The sequence below is a fragment of the Ovis aries genome, chromosome 5 (genome assembly GCF_016772045.2).
Source record: "Ovis aries strain OAR_USU_Benz2616 breed Rambouillet chromosome 5, ARS-UI_Ramb_v3.0, whole genome shotgun sequence".
NCBI classification, from domain to species: domain Eukaryota; kingdom Metazoa; phylum Chordata; class Mammalia; order Artiodactyla; family Bovidae; genus Ovis; species Ovis aries.
Window position 1 is genome coordinate 66,262,116 of NC_056058.1, and position 27,373 is coordinate 66,289,488.

General features: G+C 38.4%; 1 protein-coding gene across 1 annotated transcript; it reads right to left on the bottom strand.

Moving 5' to 3' along the window:
* Window positions 1-757: 757 nt before the first annotated feature.
* LOC101113331 (hepatitis A virus cellular receptor 1) lies at window positions 758-20,034 on the bottom strand. The gene is made up of 9 exons (XM_042250678.2): window positions 19,894-20,034; window positions 19,469-19,523; window positions 16,824-17,156; window positions 12,794-13,486; window positions 11,675-11,770; window positions 8,261-8,316; window positions 5,188-5,302; window positions 4,273-4,309; window positions 758-1,920 (listed from the first exon to the last, which is right to left on the bottom strand). The coding sequence occupies exons 2-9, from the start codon at window positions 19,509-19,511 to the stop codon at window positions 1,818-1,820; spliced, it is 1,476 nt and encodes a 491-aa protein (XP_042106612.1). The 5' UTR covers window positions 19,512-19,523; window positions 19,894-20,034; the 3' UTR covers window positions 758-1,817.
* Between the last annotated feature and the right edge of the window lie 7,339 nt (window positions 20,035-27,373).

The window sequence follows — 27,373 nt, forward strand, 5'->3', positions numbered from 1 at the left end:
GTGGTACATATACACAATGGAGTATTACTCAGCCATTAAAAAGAATACATTTGAATCAGTTCTAAGGAGGTGGATGAAACTGGAGCCAATTATACAGAGTGAAGTAAGCCAGAAAGAAAAACACCAATATAGTATACTAACACATATCTATGGAATTTAGTAAGATGGTAACGATGACCCTGTATGCGAGAGAGCAAAAGAGGCATAGATGTATAGAACAGTCTTTTGGACTCTGTGGGAGAGGCGAGGTTGGGATGATTTGGGAGAATGGCATTGAACCATGTATAGTATCATATGTGAAATGAATCGCCAGTGCAGGTTTGATGCATGAGACAGGGTTCTCAGGGCTGATGCACTGGGATGACCCAGAGGGAAGGGATGGGGCGGGTTCAGGATGGGGAACACATGTACACCCCTGGCGGATTCATGTCAATGTATGGCAAAACCACTACAATATTGTGAAGTAATTAGCCTCCAATTAAAATAAATAAATTTATATTAAGAGAAAAAAAAAAGAAAAAACAAGCATCCATCCCTCATGGACCACTTTGGTGTGAGTAGCTCTGAATGTCCCCCAAATTACTCAAGCGTGAGTTATTTCAGGGTTTACTCAAAGTGAAATTAATCTCCAGTCTTTTAACTATTCATGTAGAAATGCTTCTAAATGATTAAATTATCCTTACATTTAGCATTTGTCTAATTCTTTTAGGAAAAGCAACATTTAATTGAGTTGTGAAAAAGAAATATAACACAGGTATTGATTCAATATGAAAAAGATCTTTTATCCTTCCAAAACAATTTTAAAAATCAAATTTTAAATTTGATTTGAGGACAATTTAGCATTTTGGACATTGTCCTCAATGGTTTGAGGACAATTTAGCATTTTGTAGAAATTGGTAACACTCTCAAACAATACTATTATATTTGCAAACTCTATTTTCTAAAACAGAAAGCCTCTTTCCTACTCCGTCCCTCTCTTTTTTCCTTGTATTTATTTCTGCCCTGCCTCGTTCTAAAAATCAGAGCCCTCCAGTTGTCAACATAAGCACCTAGAACTGTGGCACTGATGTAGCAAAAATATCATAAATTATATGGCTATTGATTTTCTTCTCCTGGTGTCTTCATGGTCTACTCAATACCATTGCTTCTTCTAACTGCTAAAATACCATCCTTCTCCCAAAGAAAGCATTTAATGCCTTGTATTTCCAGAACCCTGAGAAAACAAATTTGTCTATAATGGAAAAGTTACACTCACTGCCATTTTTCTATTGGGTAAATAAAAACCTGTACACACCATGATTTGAAACTTTGGGGACCCTAAGCAATATCACATTTGGAGTCACTTTATTTACAAAAAAAAAATAAAAAGACAAGCATGAAGTGCTTGCTTGTTAAGTCCTCTAAGTCCCAGACTAGATGTCCTGATTCTAAGTTGTATTCAGGTAATCTTGACAGCCTTGGCAACTGAGATAGAAGTATTTTTTCCTATCTTCCCAATGAGAATTCTTGATGGAAAACAGGAATCATGAGGTCTAAAGAGAATGTACAATTCTAAGAAGTATGTTTCATGTTTTGAAGAGACCTCTGCAATGATCAGCAAGTTTGAGCCAATTTAGTATAAAAAATTAGGACTCTGTGACAGAGGCTGACTTTTCACAGTCGACCTAGCATCACTCTACCCAGTGTCCCTGACTCATAGGAATGCCATGAGAAACTGACTGAAAAATTCTGCAGCTGATTCAGAGGACTCTGACACGGTATCTGGTCACTGTCTTCTACCGTCAAGGGCATAACAATTTAGAATCTGGATCCAGGACTTAGTGATAGTCATCAATAATGTAGACATTGTCTTCTGCTTGGATAGGCTTCAGAGCTGCATTTTTCAAAGCTCCAATGCGAGAATCTTTCAATGGAATCACACTGTAGAAAGAATAACATGAGTGAGAAAAAGAGATCACTTCTCAAGTATGAGCAGCATATTTGTTTATGTTCATTCAAGCCTGGGTATTTGCATTACTCACAGCCCCATTCAAACATCCTATGAAATGAATAGAAGCTTCCAGAATTGTGAATATGAAGTTACAGGAAATTATTTTTAATGAGATAGAAAGTCACACCTTTTGGTTTCAAAAATCTCACACTGGTCTCTTTCAAGACACTCGTGCAATAGAACACAAAAATTTATAGTCTAACAAGACAAATACCACACATCAAATTGAAGTATTAAACCAGGATGCACAGTCTCAAAGATGGCCAGGAAATGGTTTGGCTGGTGTTTTTCTACCCGAGGACTGTGACCCTTTAGTGATGTTATTTAGTGGTGTGTATCCTGTATTTAAGATAAATACATTTAAGTATACAAAATATCAGAGCATATCAGATGTGGCAAAATACTATTGCTTCACCAAAGCATGTTCTAGATCACAGAGCCAAAAATCACACCCTGCCTTAGCCAAAATTAGAAAGCCATGGGTTAGATGAGTTTTATGACAAGAATGCTCACACATCAAGTGTACACAAAGGTCGTTTGTGGGGTTTTGATATCAATGCTTTTTTAGAAGTTGTCTGTAGGCACTGTTTTTATTACCTAAACCTGCCCAGAAATTATATGAAATGCACTGAATCTTCACTCAGCTCTGATTTTTAAACAGATTAGTCATACATGTGTGGAAACAGGTTAGGGGTCAATAGCTCACAATGAGTTAACATGATATAGCTGCCCCAAAATTAACATCATGAGGAAATACACCTTTTTGCTTTTGTTTTGTTTGCTTTTCTATATTATACAGAATCTTCTATAATAAATATTTTCTTTTCTAATTAGGTGATTAAAACTGAAACTTTAAAAAAGTAAACATTGAAAGAACAAAAATGAACTAAAGGATGTGATCATTCATGCTTTTCTGTCTGTAGGGAGCACTTATTTTTTTCCACTCTTGGAGGCTGACATCAAAAACTCCTAAAAGTCTGGTTTAGGACTCTAAGAGACCTGCTGTGTGATGTGACCTTGGATGTCACTTAACATCTCTAAACCTGTTTTCTAATTAGTAAACTGAGAATACTACTACTGCCTGTCTCACAGGTTTATTGCTGTGAAGTGCGTGTCTCAATAATAAAATCCAGCATCTATGGAACACTTGCAATATGCTGGAGATTATTCAAGGCGTATTTTGTGGACTGGCTCATGTGATTAACTCAGATATAGGAAAGATTGGATACAAACATCCAATGAAAGAGAACTAAGAATAATGGATGACAGTTAAAGAGGGACGAATTCAGAATCAAAGAAAGACTTGGCTTAAAGCCCAAGCTGGACCAGATGAAGCAGTTTATTTTGTTGGAAGTAGGGAGTGGTTTCCTACCTTTACAGATGCTTGGGAAAATGACCCCAGGGATGCATATAAAGATTTAATTTTTTATTGGGTGAAGGGGTAAATTTGCAAAAACTGTAAATTGAAATGCCTGTGAGGCCAGACAACTAATATAAATGAACAGAGCAGGCTGGGTATGGAATAATAGGGGATGGTTGGAACCGTGGGGAGCTGGAGGCATGTCCCTAGCCCTGCCTTTGTGGGTCTTCAGCCTGGAGGTGTCTTCCTCCAGATTTTTGCAGAGCTGCCTTCTGCTTCTTTGGGGCTCACTCACATAGCCTACTGCGCTGCTCCAGTACTCCCTGTGGTATTTCTCTGGAAGTTCTATAAGGGCCTGTTTATTCATTTATATGTTTTCTGTCTGTCCTGCTCATCTTTATGGAATATAATAGAGATTCAATAGACATGCAATAAACAAAGCACTGAATGAAATCAAATAACAAACTAAACAACCCATTCAAATGATCCCTGAAACAATATCTGTGATTTAGTTCTCTTGCTCTAAGAGATAAGGTTTGAGGTGTTATTTCTGTAGCAGTTATGACACAACTCCAGAGAAATATAGAGATGCTTAGAAAAGGAAATGGCAACCCACTCCAGTATTCTTGCCTGGAGAATCCTAGGGAAGGAGGAGCCTGGTGGGCTGCCGTCTACAGGGTCGCCCAGAGTAGGACACGACTGAAGTGACTTAGTAGCAGCAGCAGCAGTATAGAGATGCTGAAAATCATCACTGAAAGATTGAACAGCAATGGAGGTGCTCTATATACTAGATTTTTCAGTATCCAGAGTATAAAATGGAGAACTTGGAAGGAAAAGAAGAGAGGGACAGATAAATTTTCCTTATGTTTACTAGAGGAAGAACATCAAAAGGCATTATTAACACAAATCATTTCAAACTTACCGCAGTAGCTCCACCTTGTTACCCAGGCAAAAATATCCTAAATTGAGGGGAAAATGAAGAGAAAATTAAACATGCAAGCCAAAGAGTTCATGAGATTTTTTTTCCAAACCAGTATATTATTATGATTATTACTTTAATATAAGCAAAATCAGTATAGCTTTCAGAGTCTAAAAAAAAATTAATTTTGAAGAAAGAATATTTTTAAAAAGAAGGAGAAAAAAAATCAATCTGGACCCTAAACTGATAACTCCAGGGTACTTCTCTTGAATCTCTAGGAGCCAAGTAAGCCCCTTGGTATAGTGTATCTTGTGATTCGTAGGTTTGTATATTGACTTACATGCCCTAGCTTACTTAAATGCCATTTTATTTCACTGAAAAAAACCACTCAATATTGCACTTCTCCCATAGATGACAGCTTTTACACACACATACACACACAGCTGGTGGAAGGAGACTAGGATGTGTTGGATGACTGTCGTGTGAAGCCCTTTGTTCTCCTAGCTCTGAAATGATGTGCCCTCCTAATGTCTCTTCTGCTTCTTCTATTAAGTGGGCGTTATAAAACCATCAACAGTTTTACCCCCGATATGGATAAAAATTTGTAATTGAGGGAATGGGAAAAGAACAAAATGGGAGGGAACAAATCTTACAGTGGCTTTTGACTTCCAAATCTCAACTTTACACAACCAGTGCTTATTTCTCCATATTTAATTTCACCTATGGAAAATTTAAATATCATGTTTATGGAACAATAGATTTAAGATAAATAAAAAATGTTTAAAAGAACAAGGTAAGAACCAAGGAAGTTATGTGAAACTGATATCTTATGGAATGTACAGCTACATGCATTTGGCGAAAGAGTACTCCTGTGGGCTCAAGAATATTTCTGAATATTTCAGTCCTGAGGTGACTTACTTCTCCTAATCCAGAAAACCACAAACATGACCAACAGTGCCAAAATAGTAACCGAGATGCCAATGTAGACTCCCTTGCTGGTGCTCATCCATGTTTCTTGTGCCAGCGCCGCAACCTACAGAAACACCAGCAGATCAAACACAAAACAGAAAAATAAAACAATCTTGTTAGAGTTATAGAAGAAAACATTTCAGAAAATAATATACCCAGACACATTATGATTTATTGGCCCCTGGCTAGTTCTGGATCATGAGGGGTAATACCAAATGATGTAGAGTTAAAGCCTTATGATGAAATTCTAAGACAACTCAAAATTCAAAGTGTATTTGGGGGTGGTGGAAATGTTTACATTTTACTTGCAGCGGTATTTAGAGAAGGGTACAGATTTGTTAAAACTAAAACTGTATGCTTCAAATGAGTGTGCTTTATTATTATAATTTATACATATTATTTAAAAAATCTCTTATCATAAATAATCCTCTTATGATACTAATAAAAAACAATTTTGGTTCCTATGTAAGTTGCCATGGTGGTGCTACTTGAATGTGCTCAGTTACTGAAACTGGCCATTAATTTAAACACTTTTTTGAACTAGAATTCAAGATTCTATGTCTTTATAAATGGGCATGAAAGCTGCTGCTCAGATTCATGGCTCTGCTTAACAATTAAAATGCTGTGCAATTGGGAAAAAAATTCCTAGTGTGAGAGATCATCACTTCCTAGAGTAAACCCAAAATATACCAGGCCATCATGCTTGCCTCCTTTATATAGCTTAATTCTAATTCTAAAGATGTTCCACCACGTAGGTATTTTAACAGAAAGGAAGTGAAAATCAGGAAAAAAGATTAACTCTCAAGTCTCCTCCTGCATAAGACTTTAATCTCTGGAGTCAGAATCCCAGATTAACTTTTATTTAGTTGCTCTGTGACCCTAGCAAGTTATTTAGCCTCTCCAAACCTCTTTTTCTGTCAAATGCAGATTAAATAGGGTTCTTGGGAAAGGTACTTCAGGTACCTCCTGATAAACACTCTGAGGAATACAGAGGGGGGTGACCTAGCCTCTGAGCTGTCCTTGCCTAAATGGAAAACAGTCAGTGCCTTGGAGGGAAAAGCTGTGTTATCACCTTATTTGTGGGAGGGAAAGCAGTTAGATGGAACACAGGGTTACAGGAAGCAGTCTTTGCTTGCTTTTTAAAAAATATTATGTTAAATAAAAACTGGAAGTTCATTTTAGAGTGTGCAGCTCAGGATAAAGAAAGGAAAACAAAAATCAACCATAATTTCAATAGCCAGAAATAGTTACTATTACCATTTTTCATTACATACTCTTCTAGAATTTTATCTTTCTAGTACTTTTCTTAACAGACACAGTTACTGTATCCAATGTATACTACAGTATATATATCATTTTATTTTGATTCTATAACCTATATATAACAATTTTTTTTTTCATTTTTGGCAATGTTACATGGCATATGGATCTTAGTTCCCTAATCAGCCATCGATCCTCTACTTACTTCATCAGAGGCATGCTATCTGAAAAGTTAGTTTTTTCATTTAACAATTGAGACTGTCTTCTCATGGTGTAGGTACACTGAAGTGACATTTTTAATGGCAATAAATGGGCATGCTTAATTGATAAGTTATTAATCTCTTATTATTGAACATTTAGGTTGGTTATAACATTTTCATGATTATGAACAGCAGCAATGTGTATCTTGTTTTATACATATTTATATATATGTTCATTTGCTCCTTAAGATGCAGCTCAAGAAGTTGACCTACTGGGTGGATATATATGCTGCTTGGTTTCAAGATACCTGGGAGACACCTTGATATCTTCATGGTCAAGACACAAAAAGCTCACAATTGTGCTGCCACCTATTGTGAACTTGCTCTATATCGCTTACATTATATAGAAGAGATTAATAGCTGCTGAATATACCTGTCCTGCAGGTAACTGAGGTCAAAAACAATCTTCTCATTCAGAGTGTTTGTTTCTTTTTTTAAAACTAGCATAAGTCTGACTGACATGACATTTACATGGTGGCAGTTCTGCTATTTAACAAGCACAACAAAGCAGCCCATATCCATCAGATCAATCAGTACCCGTATCATCAGGGTGATTAATCTTTCATATCACTCCTACGTGGTAGTGTTCTCATTGTCACTAAGTTATGCAACTAAGGCCATTTGACGTCACATTAACCCCACTTTGCTTGGACTTGAATTTCTCTCACAATGTCCATGCTGCAATTTCTCCCCACTTGCAATCAAGATTACTCTCATACCTGAATCTGGTCATGTTTTTTGCTTCTAAGAGTTATTTGCACATAGTGCAAGGAAAGTTTTTCAACCCAAAGGAGCCAAAAGTAAAAACTCACTGATAAATTCTAACTTACACAAAGATGAGGCTTTGATGAGTATCATGAGACTATAGTCCCTTGGATTTTCCCAACCTAATTGTGGGAAACGTGTAAGAACAAATTACAGAATCACAAAGTTGTTGAAGACCATAGGACCTTAATATGTCATCTTATGGGGAGGATTATATATAGAAAGAATCAGCAGTGGCCTCAACATTTCTCTATAGGAGGAAAATTGGAATGGAAAAGGATACTAGGGGGCCTATGTTTAAGGAACCACACTTTCACTGACATAACATTTTTGGTGGGGATGGCCCCCATTCCACTACATCAATTCAAGTCATGTTATTTCTCTAACAATGATCCAAGTCTTTCTTGTTATGTAATGTTAAGTCACTATGCCTGAATTAATTCATTCTTTTTTTCTTATTTTCTGGTTGGGAGAAATTCTGTCTTGGGTGTATATGTGTGTCTAGAGTAAAATATCACTTTTCAGGTATTTCTAACAAAGCAGTGCATCTATATAGACTTTTAAAATTAATTAAACTATTCCTATGTAAGAGTCAAATTCTTTCCCTCCTTTATTTTTTAAATTAGAAAGAATCAATCTTTTGACTAGTCTGACAATAATAATCTCTAAATGTAACTTGATTCCAGAAGAGACATATAAGTGGACCAGGCTAATAAAATAGGAAGGACTATGCTTACAGTTTGATTATTATGCCAATGGGGATCCAGAGACTGGGTCACAGTGCCATTTCCATCTGCTCAAAAAGAAAGAAAGTTAATAAGAATTACAAAAAGATATTGAACTTTCCTGCAGACACCAAATATATTCACACTGCCTTCTGGTAATGACGGGAAAGTTGAATAATCATATGGCCTAATGCTGTAGGCATCCCAAGAATAATACCAAGTTAATAACATCTGTTACTTTAAGTAGTAAGGTTGTATTTCTTAACCATTTTGTCATGGACCGTTTGAAAATGAACCATTTTTTTCTCCCTATGGGGGAGAAAAATGCATGCTCACAGAAAATTTACTGACAATTTAGACAAGACAGAGTGACTCATTCTCAGAACTAGGTTAAAAATTACTGCTTACAGATAAATAATCAATATTTCCATAGCAGGTCAGAAACTTCCAATGACTGCTCAGAGGTCATTACACATCCAAAGAGCAGAACCACTCTGTTCAAAATGAACATTACATTGGTTTTACATTCTAAATGTGAGTGAAATGCATTAAGATACCTCAACAGGTGGCATCCAACTCCTACATTATATGCCCGTGTGCCCAGACACTAATCTAAAAGTGCTTTAGAAAATATGTTACAACACTCCCAAGGCCAGTGTACCTCATACTACCTAAACTCCCAATATAAAAGGATACTATGCCTTAAAAGTTTTCAATGTCCAAATTTTAATAGTGTTTTGAAATATCTCTTTTGTCCCACAGAACATAGACTGTTGGCCCTGCTAAGCAACTATAGGTCAAATACAGGACTCTCTCTTTACTGAGTATCTATTATACACAAGCATTTTACATCCTTATACCAACTTTCTTAATCTGAAATTTTAGATGAGGTGCTGAAATGGTTGAAGTTTCCAGCTCTACTAAAGGACAAGAGCCTCAGCTCATAACAACTGCACACGTTATGTTTCCATTCAGTGAAAATACTGCAGGTCTCAGAGATTCACATGCTACTGACAGAGCTATAAAACCATCATTTTCTAATGGTAGTAAAAACGAAGCAACCATACTCCCCCTAAGTTTCACACTTTACACTACTGTATCTACAAATTAAACATTCTGACACTGCTTCAAGAGACAAAGACAGTGTCTAAGTCTAGTCTCTGTGTATGATTTATGTTATAACCTTAAATCCTTAAGTATAGAATGAGTGATTTTGTAAAAAAAAATAGCAAGGACTTGAGTCAGATGAAACTTGACTTCAGTGCTGACATGTCACTTACCAATGTGACCTCGACCAATGTCCTTTACATACACATTACATATATATGCATGTAAATGTATGTATTTACATTTCCAGCTGGGGTAACCTTGAACTAAAGCTGTTGATAGCACCCATCTCATAAAGTTATCACTTTAGATGATGCATGTAAGGTGCTTAACACCATATTAAACAAATACCAGATATCACAATTATGTTGCTATATAACAATAGGAGCAATGGGGAAGGGACACCATGCAATGGATTTTCCAAATATCATGTCCTTCATTCCTTACAAACATGTAGTGAGGAATGAAACAACTCGCCCATGGGCGTGCAGCTTGAAACTGCCATTGGTGGGCAGTGAAATTGGAAGCTGTTGTCTCCGAAGTAGAACTGAATGTCCTCCTCAGTCTGGCAATGGCAAGAAATAAACCTGCCTTGAAAGAATTAAATGAGATAACGCACAACAATTTGCAGGCACATGCATCTGGAAAGGTAGGTGCAGGCCCTGCGAAAACCAAGATTCCTTCTGGACTAACATTCTTTGCTTTGTGAGGCTTTAACCCACTGAAGTGTGACTCGGGCACGGTGAGGATTTGGCTGAAGGGCCTCAGAGATGCTGCCAGGACGGCAACAGTCAGAGAAGTCGTGGGGACACAGCTGCTCCAACGTCTGTTCCATGCTGGCAAGTCTACTTGACCAGGTTTTAGTGACATATTTTAGAGAACAATTTCCCATTTTCTACTTTGTTCTTCCTCTTAGCCTAAAAGTGTGGGGTGCAGTTGCTCCAACTGCTCTTACCTGTATTTTTATCTGCTTTCTCTTTGCTTTTATGCCCAGAAACAACTCACACCAAGGATTCCACTTTCAAAACCAAATGTCACTATTAGCTAATTTCAGTTAAATTGGTCCCTCTCTGAATTCCACTGCAAGTCCATTTTCAGTTAAGAGCTTCCTTGAATGACTGGCAAAGTAGGCTACCCTGGGTATCTGCTACATGACGAATCATACGCACATGTCTTTCAAAGTCTGACCTTGTTGGATGCTTCACAGGCACGTGGACAAATAACCAGTTCTGCATTACAAAGGGGTTCACATATGGCACTCTCCAAATAACCTCCATGGGTAACAGAGTTAGCTGAGAAAGATGACAATTCAATATCATATTTCTCCATTACAGGAAAAACAAACTAATCTTACACCTCAAAAGAATATGGACTTCCAAAACTAGGGAGAACTGGGAGTCTTTTAGAGTGGAATAGCACAATCCTCGGAGAAGGCGATGGCTCCCCACTCCAGTACTCTTGCCTGGAAAATCCCATGGATGGAGGAGCCTGGTAGGCTGCAGTCCATGCCGTCGCTAAGAGTCAGACACGACTGAGCCACTTCACTTTCACTTTTCACTTTCATGCTTTGGGGAAGGAAATGGCAACCCATTCCAGTGTTATTGCCTGGAGAATCCCAGGGACGAGGGAGCCTGGTGGGCTGCCGTCTATGGGGCACACAGAGTTGGACACGACTGAAACAACTTAGCAGCAAAGGCAGGAACAACACAATCCTAGTGGGCCGTGCCTTTTTGGTCCTGGTGAACATGTTCTCAACCCAGCTCAAAGTGTCCATGTGAAATGAAAGCTCAACAAGGCAGCAGGGGAGCCTCCTGGCTCTGTGTAGTTTCTGGCGCTTAGAGGTGACTAGTTTGGTCTGGACCAGTTTGGATTTAATTGTTTTAAGGCTCTGTCCAGGGAAGTATGCCTAGAAATAAGTTTAAAGACAGGCTGATTCATTTTATTTAGAAAAATGTGGATATGTATGTGGATGATCCCAAATCATACTACCTGCCTATGTCACACAAATGTACATATTTCTGGACATTCTAAGTAACAGTCATAATTGTCACTCTATCACTTACCTTGTAACTGTGTCCCCAGATCTTTATCTCAAATAACGCTTGTAAGAATAAGTAATATTTCCTCCATTTGCCAAAGGATAAAAACAGATTCAAAGAGGGTAATAAGACATTTGTTCAAGTTGCATAGCTGAGTGGATAGCCATTGTTGGCATTCAACTCATGCTTGTCCTTTTTCAGAATATGTGCTCTGAACAATGTGCTAATATTTATCAAAATTTGAATGCTCCCAGGTGTTCAGAAAAGAAACTGAAGTTACCTGTTGAACAAGAGTGCCATGGTGAGCTGGTTATGTTTGTTTCATACAGGGTAGCAGGCTGGGTTTCTGCTGTCTGAGTTGGAGAAGAAAAAGAAGCTATAGGAATGACAAGAATGGAAAAATAGTGTTCAATTAGTGGAGGAACGTTTACACCCCCAGCAGAAAGAACAAACAAAACTAAATCAGAAATTACCCTTTGACTCTTTCTTAGAAATGTATTAATAGATGTCCTTGAGGTATGCACATCTTACCCTGCTGTGTAGGCATTTCATTATCATGAACAAATCTGATTTAGATAATGATCTGAGAGCCTAACAACAGAATTATTCCACTTTCTATACTTCTTTTGTTGTTCAGTTGCTAAGTGGTGTCCGACTCTTTCCAGCCCCATGACTGCAGCATGCCATGCTTCCCTGTCCTTCTCTGTCTCCTGGAGTTTGCTCAAACTCATGTCCATTGAGTCAGCAATACTGTCTACCCATCTCATTCTCTGCCACCCTCTTCTCCATTTGCCTTCAATCTTTCCCCAGAATCAGGGTCTTTTCTAGTGAGTCAGCTGTTTGCATAAGGTAGGCAAAGTATTGGAGCTTCAGCTTTAGCATCAGTCCTTGGGTTGTCATAAGAATTAAGGGGCTTAATACTTTTAAAGCAGTTAGCATGTTTCCTGACACAGCAAACAGAAATCTTTCCTGACATAGCTTCACTGAAATCTTATCCTCAAGTGCTGGGTTAGGCTTCAAACTGGATTAAATGATCTCTATTCAGAGTTCCTTGTAAGATAGACTGTCATTCACTTGGCCCTGTTCTGGCACCCTTATCTTTCCCTCATAATTCTGTGTTAAACTGGCTGAATGCACCATCCTTCTTAGATGTCCATGACCAGTGGTCTGGCTTTCTTTCTTTTTTTTTTTTCTATTAATGATTGCTTTGAGAATCTGATAAAAACCATAGGTCCCTCTCACTCTGAAAATGCTTAAAGATATAAAAGATAAATATAAGAGGGTTTGGAAACCTGTTAAGAATCCCTACCCTAAATTGTACATCTGCGTTAACACAGTGCCCTGGATGGTGTGTATCCTTACTTTAAAAACTTCTGCACTTAGCAGTACTTTTGCTTACCTGGCTGGAGGTCCTTTGTGGGTGCTGGCATTGGAAGAGCAGAAGTAGAGGACCTTGCTGTCACTGGAGCAGTGGGGACTGTCATGGTTGGAGTACTGGTGATGATTGTTGCTGGCACAGCAGTGGTGGTGGTTGGCGGAGCAGTGGTGACCATTGTGGTTGGAGCAGTGGTGGTGGTGGTGGTTGTTGGAGTTGTGGTTGTTCTTGTTTGGGGGGTAGTAGAGGTTGTTATTGTAATAGTAGTAGTCGTTGTTGGAGTAGTAGTAATGGTTGTCTTTCTAGTAGTGGTGGTTGATCTTGGAGTAGTGGTGGTGGTGGTAGTGGTTCTTGGAGTAGTAGTAATGGTTGTCTTTCTTGTAGTGGTGGTTGTTCTTGGAGTGGTAGTGGTACTGGTTCTTGGAGTAGTGGTGGTAGTTGTCTTTCTTGTAGTGGTTGTTCTAGGAGTAGTGGTGGTAGTTGTCCTTCTTGTAGTGGTGGTTGTTCTTGGAGTGGTGGTGGTGGTTCTTGGAGTAGTGGTGGCAGTAGTCTTTCTTGTAGTGGTTGTTCTTGGAGTAGTGGTGGTTGTTCTCCGAGTAGTGGTGGGAGTTGTCCTTCTTGTAGTGGTGGTTGTTGGAGTAGTGGTGGTGGTTGTTGGAGTAGTGGTGGTAGTTGTTGTAGTAGTAGTGGTGGTGGTGGTCGTTGTTGTAGGTGGAGCTAGAAATCAACATGAAAGCAGGGATTCATCAAGCAGCAGGAAACAAGAGACTCGTGCTGGGCCTGTGCACCAATACAACCAAGGAGACTGTCCCCGGCAGAACTCAGCACTTATCTCCCAGGAACTCCAAGTTCTTGTCATTGGTCAACTAGAATCTGTGACTGAGGAGGGAGTGAACACGTGGTCACAACAAGGCAACAGTGGCATTTAAAGGATGATATTTCGGGAGGTGTTGCTATTAAAAGATGACACATGGGATTTGTGTTGAAGCACTTTGTAAAGACTAGTCATACATATCAGATTCACATATCTTCATAAACATCTGTGAGGGAGGGAAAAGTGTCTAGAGCCTGAAGCTGTCTTTGTCCTTTCAGCAGTACATGACTAGAACCCAAATAGTAGTTCCCAAGAACCAGAATATTAACCAAATAAATAGCATTCACTTCTGTCACTTCTAAGGGTACCCTCCCAACATATCTGCATCCTAAATGTGGATTAATTCACATCATTAACATATGCTGGATAACACAGATGCCATATGCCACCTGGGAAACCCTGAAAACAGTCATAGATAGTATATACATGAATGGATGGGACTGTATTCTAATAAACCTTTATTCATCAAAAAAAAAAAAAAAACCCTGTTGGTGAGCTTCTTTTATAATCTGATCTGGTCCTATGGCTACAGTTTGCTGACCTGGGTCTAACAGTGTAGTTAAAGATGCTGAAGAACAGTGCAGTCTCAATCCCCTCCCTTCAGTTTAAAATGAAACCTAAGAAAAAAAGGAAGCAAGAAAAACATCTGATCAAAGGAGTATAGCAAGGAGGAAATTTAATCAGCTTGTTTCACTAATGTGTCTTGCTCAGGAGTAAATATTTCCTAGGGAAGAAGCTAGGACACTAAGCCTAGGAAAAGCTGCTGAGGAAGAGCCCTAAGAGGGGTTGAAAGTAAGCTCATTCTGTGAAAAGTTCAAGAAAACTTAAGTAAAGTATCAGGTTGGAGGCAGAGTCACTTTGGCTCAGGTATGAACCTGTTTCCCACTGGACAGAGCAGTGGCTTTACAAATATTCATCTATTAAAGAATTTATAAGCACTATAAATGTCCCCTATTCATTTCTTTCTTCCTCCAGACCAATCACATAATTTCACAACTCCAAAAATAATCTCTTCTCCACACACAGCCTCATGCCACATGTGTATAGCTCCAGCATCTTTTGGCTTTCTTAAATTACCTCCTAGATGTTTTCCCAGAGTCAGCTATATTCTGCATCAGAATTGACCTGATTTTACTTGCCTTCATCAAATGGGCTAAGTGCCCTTGATGAAATTAGGAAAAATTATGAAATTGAAATATCAAGCTCATTTAAACTAAAAAAAGAGACCTAGCTGATAAAGGCTCTGAATATTGGGTTCTATTTTCATTAGAAACTTTAGTGGGAGAATACTTACTATGAAAGAGCACCAGAAGCCAGGAAATCCTTTAGAACCTACCCCTTTCACCAAGTGGTAAGAAAAATTAAAATGTCTACATCAAGATAGAAACACATGAACTTCCCAGACTTTTGGATTTCACAAAATTCTTAAAAAACAAAAGTGAACAGTTATTGAGATGAAAATGTTCTCATATTGCAATAAGGTGATTTTAATTATTTTTTCTCTTTTTTTGTTATAATTGTTCTATTTTATTATTAGTTATTCTTAATCTCTTACTGTGCCTAATTTCTAAGTTAAAATGTATCATTGGTATATAAGCAAAGAGTCATACATGACTGAGCAACTGAACTGATAAGCATAGGAAAAAAATATGTATAGGGTTTGGTACTATGTGCTGTTCCAGCTATCCACTGGAGGAGACATTCTTGGAATCAACCCCCATGGAAATAAAGGCAAAAATAAATAAATGGGACCTAATTAAAATTAAAAGCTTCTGCACTACAAAGGAAATTATAAGCAAGGTGAAAAGACAGCCTTCAGAACGGGAGAAAAAAATAGCAAACAAAGCAACTAACTAAGAATTAACCTCAAAAATATACAAGCAACTCCTGCAGCTCAATTCCTGAAAAAATAAATGACCCAATCAAAAAATGGGCCAAAGAACTAAACAAACATTTCTCCAAAGAAGACATAGAGATGACTAACATACACATGAAAAGATGTTCAATATCACTCATTATCAGAGAAATGCAAATCAAAACCACAATAGGGTACCATTTCACACCAGTCAGAATGGCTGCTATCCAAAAGTCTTCAAGCAATAAATTCTGGAGAGGGTGTGGAGAAAAGGGAACCCTGTTACACTGTTGGTGGGAATTCAAACTAGTACAGTCACTAAGGAGGACAGTGTGAAGATTTCGTAAAAAACTGGAAATAGAACTGCCGTATGACCCAGCAACCCCACTGCTGGGCATACACACTGAGGAAATCAGAATTGAAAGAGACACATGTACCCCAATATTCATTGCACCACTGTTTATAATAGCCAGAACATGGAAGAAACCTAGATGTCCACCAGCAGTCAAATGGATAAGAAAGCGATTTTAATTTTTAAACAAGCAATTTAGTGATATGATGTGAGTAAAAGTGAAAGTCACTCAGTTGTGTGCAACTCTTTGCGATGCCAGGGACTATAGAGTTCATGGGATTTTCCAGGCCATAATACTGGACAGGGTAGCCATTCCCTTCTCCAGGGGATCTTCCCAACTCATGGATCAAACCCAGGTCTCCTGCATTGCAGGCTGATTCTTTACCAGCTGAGCCATGATATGGTGTGAATTCTGCTTCAAAAAATCGAAGGGTAGAGGGAGGGGATGAAACTATATAGACTCTTTCAATGTATATGCAACAAAATTGAGTTGACAGTTGTCTAAACCAAATGATACATCTATTTGACAGGACCTTATATTACCTGTTTTATATGTGTGAAACTCTCTATGAGTCTTAAAATGTTAAGAAAGAACATTTGAAAATTCTCCGAAGAAATGACCTCAGAGAAAAGGTCAGATTTTCAAGAAGAAGAAATTCAGCTGCATAAAAATATCATTATATCTCAGTGTGGAACAGTGAGTGCTTTTTCATGCACCAACTAGTATTCCTGAAGCACTGCTTCAGGAGACAGTTTGCTGACTAGGAAGATCCTCTAGCCTATGGTCTTGAATCAAGGTTAGTCTTAACACTTCACTCTACACAAATACAAGGTATTCAGTTGAAGAGTTATTAGAAAACAAGATCATAGGAAACTTTTCTTTCTCTACTAAAGGAAAAGAAAGTATCAAACAGAAAATTCTTATCTCTGGGAACCCACAGGAAGTGATCAAGAAGTAGGAAGATAAGCTCACCTGGATTGACCTTCAACTCTAGGGTGGTTTTTATGTCATTGAACCACCCTCTCACCTCAATTCGGCAACAATACAAGCCAGTGTCAGACACGGCAGCGTTGTTTATGGTTAAAGACACATCCCTTCCAGGAATATCTCCATATAGCTGGTAACGTCCATCCCTCCGATAGGTGACTCTGAATCCATCAGTCCAGATGATGTTAGTTCCGCAATCGAACCAAGGACATGACCCTCGGCCCCAACACATGCTTGTGACTTCTCCATTATAGTAGCAGGGTAGAGTGACACTCCGACCCGCCACTCCAGTCACTCGACGGTAAGCGGTTACACCAGCTGTAAATAAAGAGAAACCAGAGCATGAGGTCTCAAATTTTAACTTTAATTTTATTTTCATTTTATTCTTTATATAGCTTATGCTGTTTGAAATTATCTAACCATACCTTGAGTTTGTAAATTTAATATATGCATTTTTCTTATAAACATATTATTTAGTAGTATTATTATTAATCAGATATATTTTAGAATGAAACATCATATAAACGTCTTTTTGTATTCAGGATTACCTCCCAATAGGACAGATTTATGAGAGAAAGTATCAGGATAAAGGGTAGAAATATGTTCAGTCTTTTGGTGAAAATGATTCAAATTCCTCTCCAAAAGGTTTGAAACAAATGACACTCCAGCAATGCATCAGTGTGTGTGTATTTTATCCTGTGTTTGACAGGTATCTGCTTGCTGCTGCTGCTGCTGCTGCTAAGTCGCTTCAGTCATGTCCGACTCTGTGCGACCTCATAGACAGCAGCTATTTCCTTCTCTAATGCATGAAAGTGAAAAGTGAAAAGGAAGTCACTCAGTCGTGTCTGACTCTTGGCGACCCCATGGACTGCAGCCTACCAGGCTCCTCCGTCCATGGTATTTTCCAGGCAAGAGTACTGGAGTGGGGTGCCATTGCCTTCTCCAGGTATCGGCTTACTAAATGTTAATACATACAGGTAGCTATTCCTCTCCCTTAGATTCAATCACTGTCTCAGTTGAAATCTGATTTTAAAACTGTGTTGCATTTAAAATTTTGATTTTCAATTTTATTGCAATTTTCTAAATGGCTATGCAAAAAATTTTACCTCACAAATCTTCTCAAAGTTAAAGAAAAAAAAGCTATATCCTATTTACTGCATCATTGGCTAGAAGGCAGAAGCCTAGTAAACTCTTTAGAAATCAGTTTTCAGTAAAAAAGGGTTTATAATACTCTCAGAAGGAACTGAGGCTTATAATGGGCTTTGCTGTTTTTGTTTAGTTGCTTAGTTATATCGGACTCTTTTCCACCCCATGGACTGTAGCCCACCAGACTCCTCTGTTCATGAATTTTCCAGGCAAGAATTCTGGAGTGGGTTGCCATTTCCTTCTCCAGAGGATCTTCCCAACTCTGGAATCAAACCCATGTCTCCTGCATTGGTAGGGGGATTCTTTACCACTGAGCCACCTGGGAAGCCCATCATGGGATTTAGAATCGATTAAAAAAAAAAATCAAGCAGGGATCCCTTCTTGTGAATTGATGACTGTCCTGCAATGGAGCACTGTCCAGTTAGCCAGGTGAAACCAAAAACTTGGACAATATTCAATCACATATTAAACTTTACCTCTTAAAAACAAACAGGCAGGAAAACTCTCTCCTGCAGCAGTGGTTTAAAAAACTGTATTACCAAATGAAGTCTGAGTGGTCCTTAAAAAAAAATCTGAGATTCAACAACCAGTCATAGTAAGAACTGGGCTGTAAGTCAAGGAAATGCTCTGGGAATAAAACACTCATTGGTATATAAAATAAGTCTAGTTTTTATTACTGGAATTCTGATTATATTTCATTTTGCTTAATATCATTTTTGAATTATAAAGGTAATTTATGCTGATTATACAAACTGTTACAGAATATAATTTTAAAATGTACTTTTCCTCATATTCCTACCTCTAGAGATTTTTTTTAAATTTAGGTTTACGTCTATTCCTAAAAATTTCCCCTATCTCATAGAATGTTAAAATGAGATAAATTAAATAATTCTGTTTATTAAAAATTAAATTTTTTGTTTATTGATTTAAAAAGAAATTTTGGCCAAATGGCACAACACGTGGGATCTTAGTTCCCCAAACAGGGATAGAACTCGTGCTTACTGCTTTGAAAACACAAAGTTTTAACCATTGGAAAACCAGGGAAGTTAAAATATTTTCTTCTTAAAAGAAACAGTTATGCATGGTTAAAAAAATCAAAAAGCACAAAACGGTACAATAAAGGACTCGTCTCCTTCCCACCCATCCCCATTTCTTCTTCCCACCCTCGTCCACGGTTACTCTTTCTTACATACACTTGAGTAGTTCATGCATACACAGCCATCTACCTACTATTTCTTTTTTTAATTTAAACACAAATGGCAGCATAAGCTGTTCTGTACTGTAGCATGCCTTATTCACCAACCTATAGATTTTTTAATCCTTAGAATTTAAGCAGTTCCTTTGGCTTAAGTTTTCAGCTTGGTTCTTTGCTCACTAGTTGATCCCATTACCTTTGACAAAGTGCCCCTCCATCACGACCACACACACCCTACACACCTCTTATATCCTTGGGGTTCCAAAGTACAAACCACCTATTCACTTACCTGGCAGGAGTAGGAGGCCCAGGATGGCTACCCAAGGATGCATGATGCTATTGCCCTGAAGGAAAGAGAAAGCAGACTGCTTGGTGTGGCCCTCAATCAGATGGTATCAGAACAAGTCTTAATTCTCAGATTGCAACTTCTCACAGAAGCCTGCCTGCCGGAAGCAAGAGTACACTTACAAAGGCTTCAGCTCTCTGTCTGCTCCAGGTGACTGAGAGCTCTGCCCCTTCCAACATACAGGCAAAGCTATCTTCTGAAACAGTCCCTACTTACCCAGCTCCTTTCCTACACTTAAAGTGCAAACAGAGAAGAAAAGGGAGCAAACGTGAAGGAAATGAGAGGAAGGCTTAGCAGGGAACGCCAGATCAAAGACCAGACTTCCCACGGCAAAGGTACACTTATCCTTAGCTTTGAAGATGAGTCACCTGGCTTTCCGGCAAGAGGAGGGTACTTCTTCCCTTGTGGTCACAATGGCGAGTCCCCAGCCTTAGTCAAATTATCAAATGTCCACTGAGCTAAGAACTGAGAGCTGTGAGTTTCACTTATGGCTCAGGAGACTGCCTCTCAGATAGCTCTGAGGAACCACGCCCAAGAGGGGTGGAGAGATAAGCTTATATGTGATTTTGGAGAAGTACAATCAAACATCTCAGTAGAAGGTCCCCACTAGGTACAAGAAACAAATACCTCAATTAATGCCTTTGGCATTTTTCTGAGTACAAAAGATGAAACTTGGATTCATAAAAATTTCTCCTGTAAACATCTAACTATCTGAAGGCCTGTTTTACCAGTTTTCCCAGAGCACAGAGTACTTCATTTTGGATCCTGCACTAAATTCCTTTCAGGGTATATTGAGTATCAGTGACTACAATGGCTAGTGACTTAATTCTTACAGACCAGATGGCTAGGGACACTCCTTAGCTGCCAGTGCCCCCTCATGGTTATAAATTCAATCATGACTTAGGAGGCAGTTCATGACCACTTTATCTCATAGTGCAGAGAATACCTTTTTCTCAGTCAGGCCAGTATTTTGATGATCTTCAGTGTGCTCTTACTGGACTAGGCACTGCTAATAGTAGCCAAAAGTCTTTGGACCACATGTCTTTCAAATCTGTTTTGGTCCAAGCAAAATCCCCTGTGTTGCTTCTTCCCATATGTAGAGCTACACTATTACAATCTTGAGTTCATAAATAAATATATACATGTATAGCTCTTAAACAACTATACCTGTTCAAGTTGCCTAGGCATCATTTTTATCAGAGGCTTAGTCACACATTTAGTAATGCAAGAAATCACAATCTTGTAAAATAGGCCAAATACAAGTAACATAGCTAGTAGCATTAATAGGGTCATAAGTAAATATTTAAGCCAAGAGTTTCCACTAGGTGTGATCCAGTATATTACCAGCTCATCTGACTCAATCTGTCCTGTACAAATCACTATCTTAAAGGTAATGAAAAACTTGTATTGTTCACAAGGCATCCAGCCTAATTCCCTAGTGTTATTAGGCTGATAATCCTTAGTTTAACTGTTCCCAATGTAAGGGAGCTTTTAAACTTAAATGATTTAAATAATCTGGTGGGAGTCATATAAATCCACCCTGTAACTGAAGGAGGGTCCCTCCTAATAATCAGGAAGTTTTATTTGCTGACTGAAATTTAGTTTGTTATTTTTGAGCTTGAGTAAAATTAAAAGAATATTCATATAAGAATATTCATATTATAGCCAAGGACAGAGAAAGCACCATTAGTTGTCCAAGTGAGGGAGTCCAATTTAGTAATATCAATAGTTGCTCAAACAGAACTATAGCTTTCTTCTGGAATAAATTTCCTAAGAGTCATCCAATTAGACCCATGGAGAGGAGAAATCCACCAAGATAACCCAGAAGTACTAGATGCAGGTAACTGATCATAAGCCTAACAATTAGATTAATTTTTAAACTCTGTGTAAGACTTACACCATGATAAAAAACACATGGATTTATGAAAAAGTCCAAGAAATTATCAAAAATAATTATAATATGTAATTATATCAATATTTCTATAACTATATGACATTATTATCTAATGTAACTATTATGCTGAAAACACTATAAATAATCATACAGGTCAGATCGGGAATCTAGGGATAGCTGTCCACTTCTGATGTTGTCTTCTCTTTATCTTGGTAGGAGAGAAGTTTCTCCTCTGTTTGAACTTTGTTTTAAGGTGAGTCTAAGGGCTCCAGTGCAAGAAATCTTTCTAAGTGGAAAATACAAATCCAAAAGTCAATTTCTTTCATTTGTTCTGTGCATGAGCTAATCAAGGTTATCTGACAAGCATCCTTTGATGTAGGTTGGAGACAGTCCTTTGAATGATGCCTTTCCAAAATGCATAATCTTCTGGTTATAGGTCATGGGGCATTGAATATATAGTAACAAGCTTCAGAAACAAACATAGAGTGTCCTTTTAATAATTCAATTAAACTTTACAATAATGTAACCTAACAACAGGGGTCTATCTCAGAAGTGAATCTTGGGCAGTAAATACAGACCTAAATTAACAATACTAGAATTTAATACCCATATATGTAATTTTTCTCTCTAAAATTATGTGACTTCTATCAGATATAAACAAATTAAGAGTAATTTGTTTGCAAAAATAAGTCTGCTTTCAGTTAGCTTGGCCTGATAACTTATATAAGTGTAACCGATCACATAATCCTTTTAAAAATTGGTTTCGGTGGAACTTTTTATAAAGAATCTCAGATTGAATTTTTAAAAGGCTTCTTTCTCAAGGCGAGAAAAGTCATCCCAAGGGCATGCCATCAGATCCCACCTGTGATACCTAAAGATCTGAATTAATCTCTCTCTTCTCAGAGTTCCAAAGTGTCTTCAGATTCCTGCAACTGTCAGGAGGTGGACTTTCTCATTTACTTCATAAATCTGCTAGCAATCTAAGGGTTTACAATTTTAGAGAGATCAGATAGAAAGAAAAGATACATGTGTCAGTTTTTCTTACAAAGGTGTCACAACCAAATTGCTGTAAGTCATAATTAGTTTAAGGGGAAAGGTTTCCTTATATCTGGAAAACAGATTTAAAACAGTAATATTTCAGACCAAGAAAACCATAAAATCTATAACCATGTTCATCAGTTCACTCAGTCCTACATAACTAATTCTTGATCTTTTGTTAACAGTTTTATAAAGCTTTTAAAAGCCTGCACTTGTCAAAAATCCTTTCTGTGAATTTTCTTGAAAATGAAGCATTTTTGCAAAGGCTTCAGGATCAAAAAATAACTGTCAATGAACAACAAACATTTTTAAAGGCATGGTTAAATATCCGATTGTGATGCCATTGACAAACTTCTTTACTGCTGTGACAGAACATTTTAAGATAATAATAAGAATTAAGACTGATAACATTTGACTATGACAAATCAGATTCTTAGGAATTCCAATAATTTCTAGAGTATCTAAAACATTTCCCCTTACAATATAGCCTAAGGATGTTTATCACCATCCCTTTGAGAGATGCTTCCCATGCAGTTTAACAGATGATATAAGCCTAGTTAGTTTAATATTTTTATCTTTGATAAAGAGAGAAAACAATTCCCTTAGGTGTTTCAGGACCTTTTGGAAAATCTCAAAGTAAGCTAAAGGTCAAATGAACTTCAAGTAGAATTGGATCTCTGGCAAGTTTGCCAAAAATATCAAAAGGCTTTAAAAAAAACAATTGGTCAGGCAGCATCACAGGTCACTGTGAAACAATACTTATTGACTTAACCAAGAAACAATAAAATATTTCAAAGGCAAATACAGAAAGTTATTAAAAATTACTTATAATACAAAGAAAACTCACAATCTATTACAAAATCTAATCAATATTCTTAAGAAAACTCTTCCCTCTTAATAGAGAGAAACAAAATTCAGGTTTTGTACCATTTAATATTGAAATTCATTTGCCCAATTAAATTAATTCTAACTTTGTTCTGCCCAAACATAGAATCATTTCTAAAGTTTATTTTTTCACTCAAACCTACAGTTTTCTATTCTTACAATAATCTGTCTCTTCTTTACTATTTAGAAATAACTACCATCAGAACAAAATTATTTTCTTTCTCCTTAATAAAATGAATTTTTATTTCTTATATCTTCTTGTTGTAAAGTCGCTCAGTCGTGTCCGACTCTTTGCAACCCCATGGACTGTAGCCTACCATGCTCCTCCGTCCATGGGATTTTCCAGGCAAGAGTACTGGAGTGGGTTGCCATTTCCTTCTCCAGGGGATCTTCCTGGCCCAGGGATTGAACCCATGTCTCCCATATTGCAGGCAGATGCTTTACCATATGAGCCACCAGGGTAGCCCCTCTTCTTCTTACTTGCATACAAAAACGTTTTTCGTATTAACTTTATAGGCTGCTGCTGCTGCTAAGTCGCTTCACTCGTGTCCGACTCTGTGCGACCCCATAGACGGCAACCCACCAGGCTCCCCCGTCCCTGGGATTCTCCCGGAAAGAACACTGGAGTGGATTGCCATTTCCTTCTCCAATGCATGACAATGAAAGGGGAAAGTGAAGTCGCTCAGTCGTGTCCTACTCCTAGCGACCCCATGGACTGCAGCTTACCAGGCTCCTCCGCCCATGGGATTTTCCAGACAAGAATACTGGAGTGGGTTTGCCATTGCCTTCTCCGAACTTTATAGCCTAATTACTTAGAATTATAGAATTTTAAAAATGTTTATTTAACAACATTATGTCTTCATTGGGACATGGAGAATATTTAGTTGCAGCATGTAAACTCTTAGTTGAGGCATATTGGGTCTAGTTCCCTGACCAGGGATCAAACCCAGTCCCCTGCATTGAAAGCACAGAGTCTTAATCATTGAACCGCAAGTTCAGTTCAGTTCAGTTCAGTCGCTCAGTCGTATCTGACTCTTTGCAACCCCATAAATGACAGCACACCAGGCCTCCCTGTCCATCACCATCTCCCGGAGTTCACTCAGACTCACGTCCATGGAGTCAGTGATGCCATCCAGCCATCTCATTCTGGGTCATACCCTTCTCCTCCTGCCCCCAATCTCTCCCAGCATCAGAGTCTTTTCCAATGAGTCAACTCTTCACATGAGGTGGCCAAAATACTGGAGCTTCAGCTTGAGCATCATTCCTTCCAAAGAAATCCCAGGGTTGATCTCCTTCAGAATGGACTGGTTGGATCTCCTTGCAGTCCAAGGGACCCTCAAGAGTCTTCTCCAACACCACAGTTCAAACGCATCAATTCTAAGGCACTCAGCCTTCTTCACAGTCCAACTCTCACTTCCATACATGACCACAGGAAAAACCATAGCCTTGACTAGACGGACCTTAGTTGGCAAAGTAATGTCTCTGCTTTTGAATATACTATCTAGGTTAGTCATAACTTTTCTTCCAAGGAGTAAACGTCTTTTAATTTCATGGCTGCAGTCACCATCTGCAGTGATTTTGGAGCCCCCCAAAATTAAGTCTGACACTGCCTCTACTGTTTCCCCATCTATTTCACATGAAGTAATGGGACCAGATGCCATGATCTTTGTTTTCTGAATGTTGAGCTTTAAGCCAACTTTTTCACTCTCCTCTTTCACTTTCATCAAGAGGCTTTTAGTTCCTCTTCACTTTCTGCCATAAGGGTGGTGTCATCTGCATATCTGAGGTTATTGATATTTCTCTCAGCAATCTTGATTCCAGCTTGTGTTTCTTCCAGTCCAGCGTTTCTCATGATGTACTCTGCATATAAGTTCAATAAGCAGGGTGACAATATACAGCCTTGATGTACTCCTTTTCCTATTTGGAACCAGTCTGTGGTTCCATGTCCAGTTCTAACTGTTGCTTCCTGACCTGCATATAGATTTCTCAAGAGGCAGGTTAGGTGGTCTGGTATTCCCATCTCTTTTAGAATTTTCCACAGTTTTTTGAGAAGTCCTGAGTTACCAACTTTCAAATCTTAATCTCTCGAGAAAACTGAGAAGCAAGCAATTACATACTGTCTTTTCTATTAGCATCCCATAGATTGGCAAACTTGAAATACTATTTATAAAAACTCAACATGAAAAAACTAAGATCATTCAAAATTGGGAAAGGAGTACATCAGGGCTGTATATTCTCACCCTGCTTATTTAACTTACATGCAAAGTACATCATATGAAATGCTGGTCAGGATGAAGCACAAGCTGGAATCAAGATTGCCGGGAGAAATATCAATAACCTCAGATATGCAGATGACAACACCCTTATGGCAGAAAGCAAAGAGAAACTGATGAGTCTCTTGATGAAAGTGAGAGAGGAGAGTGAAAAAGCTGGCTTAAAACTCAGTGTTCAAAAAATGAAGATCATGGCATCCTGTCCAAACACTTCATGGCAAATAGTTGGGGAAACAATGGAAACAGTGACAGACTTTATTTTCTTAGGCTCCAAAATCACTGCAGATGGTGACTGCGGCCATGAAATTATAAGATACTTGTTCCTTGGAAGAAAAGCTATAAGCAACCTACACAGCATATTAAAAACCAGAGACATTACTTTGGAAACAAAGGTCCATCTAGTCAAAGCTATGGTTTTTCCAGTAGTCATGTATAGATATGAGAGTTGGACCATAAAGAAAGTTGATCGCCAAAGAAGTGATGCTTTTGAACTGTAGTGTTGGAGAAGACACTTGAGAGTCCCTTGAACTTCAAGGAGATCCAACCAGTCCATCCTAAAGGAAATCAGTCCTGAATATTCATTGGAAAGAATCATGCTGAAGCTCCAATACTTTGGCCACCTGAAGTGAAGAACTGACTCATTAGAAAAGACTCTGATGCTGGGAAAGATTGAGGACTGGAGGACAAGGGGCCAACAGAGGATGAGATGGTTGGATGGCATCACAGACTCAATGGACATGCATTTGAGCAAGCTTTGGGAATTGGTGATGGACAGGGAAGCCTGGTGTGCTGCAGTCTGTGGGGTTGCAAAGAGCCAGACACAACTGAGAGACTGAACCAAAGATCATGGTATCCAGTCCCATCACTTGATGGCAAATAGAAGGGGGCAAAGTGGAAGCAGTGATAGATTTTCTTTTCTTGAGTACCAAAATCATTGTGGATGGTGACTGCAGCCATGAAATTAAAAGACACTTGCTCTTTGGAAGAAAAGCTATGACCAACCTAGACAGTGTCTTAAAAAGCAGAGATGTCCCTTTGCTGCCATAGGTCCATACAGTCAAAACTGTGGTTTTTCCAGTAGTCATGTGAGAGTTGGACCATAAAGAAGGCTGAACACCGAAGAACTGATGCTTTTAAATTGCGTTGCTGGGGAAGACTCTGGAGAGACCCCTGGACTGTAGGAAGATCAAACCAGTCAAACCTAAAGGAAATTGACCCTGAATATTCATAAAAGGACTGATGCTGAAGCTGAATCTCCAATACTTTGGCCACCTGGTGCGAAGAGCTGACTCATTGGAAAGATCCTGATGCTGGGAAAGATTGAAGACAAAAGGAGAAGAAAGCAGCAGAGGATGAGATCATTAGATAGCATCACCAACTCAATGGACGTGAATTTTAGCAAATTCTGGGAGATAGTGAAGGACAGGGAAGCATGGTGTCCTGAAATCACGGGGTCACAAAGAGTTGGACTAGACTTATTAAACAACATAATTTCTAAAATGCATGTGCTTTCTTAAAGAAAATGTCTCAGTGTGGCACCAAATGTATTTATTAACAGTCCTGACTCTAGTTTCTCTGCAAAATGATGTCGACATTCAGTAATTAATGTGGACAAGGCTCTGTGATGTGCAGTAAGTGTACAATTCCATAGGACTGAATTTTCTGACAAGCTGTCTCCCACAGGAGCCCCTACTCTGTCTTCAACGCTCCCAAACGGCACAATGGATTTTTTCAATTTGAGCTATTTGACAGTTGCTA

What these genes read in the sequence shown, in the direction of transcription:
- LOC101113331 (XM_042250678.2), bottom strand. Translation starts at nt 19,511, where the DNA reads ATGCATCCTTGGGTAGCCATCCTGGGCCTCCTACTCCTGCCAG. An exon ending in GGTTTTCTGGATTAGGAGAA is followed by an intron (nt 4,310 to 5,187) that starts GTAAGTCACCTC and finishes CCCTCAATTTAG; the next exon opens with GATATTTTTGCCTGGGTAAC. An exon ending in AACAAGGTGGAGCTACTGCG is followed by an intron (nt 1,921 to 4,272) that starts GTAAGTTTGAAA and finishes TTCTTTCTACAG; the next exon opens with TGTGATTCCATTGAAAGATT.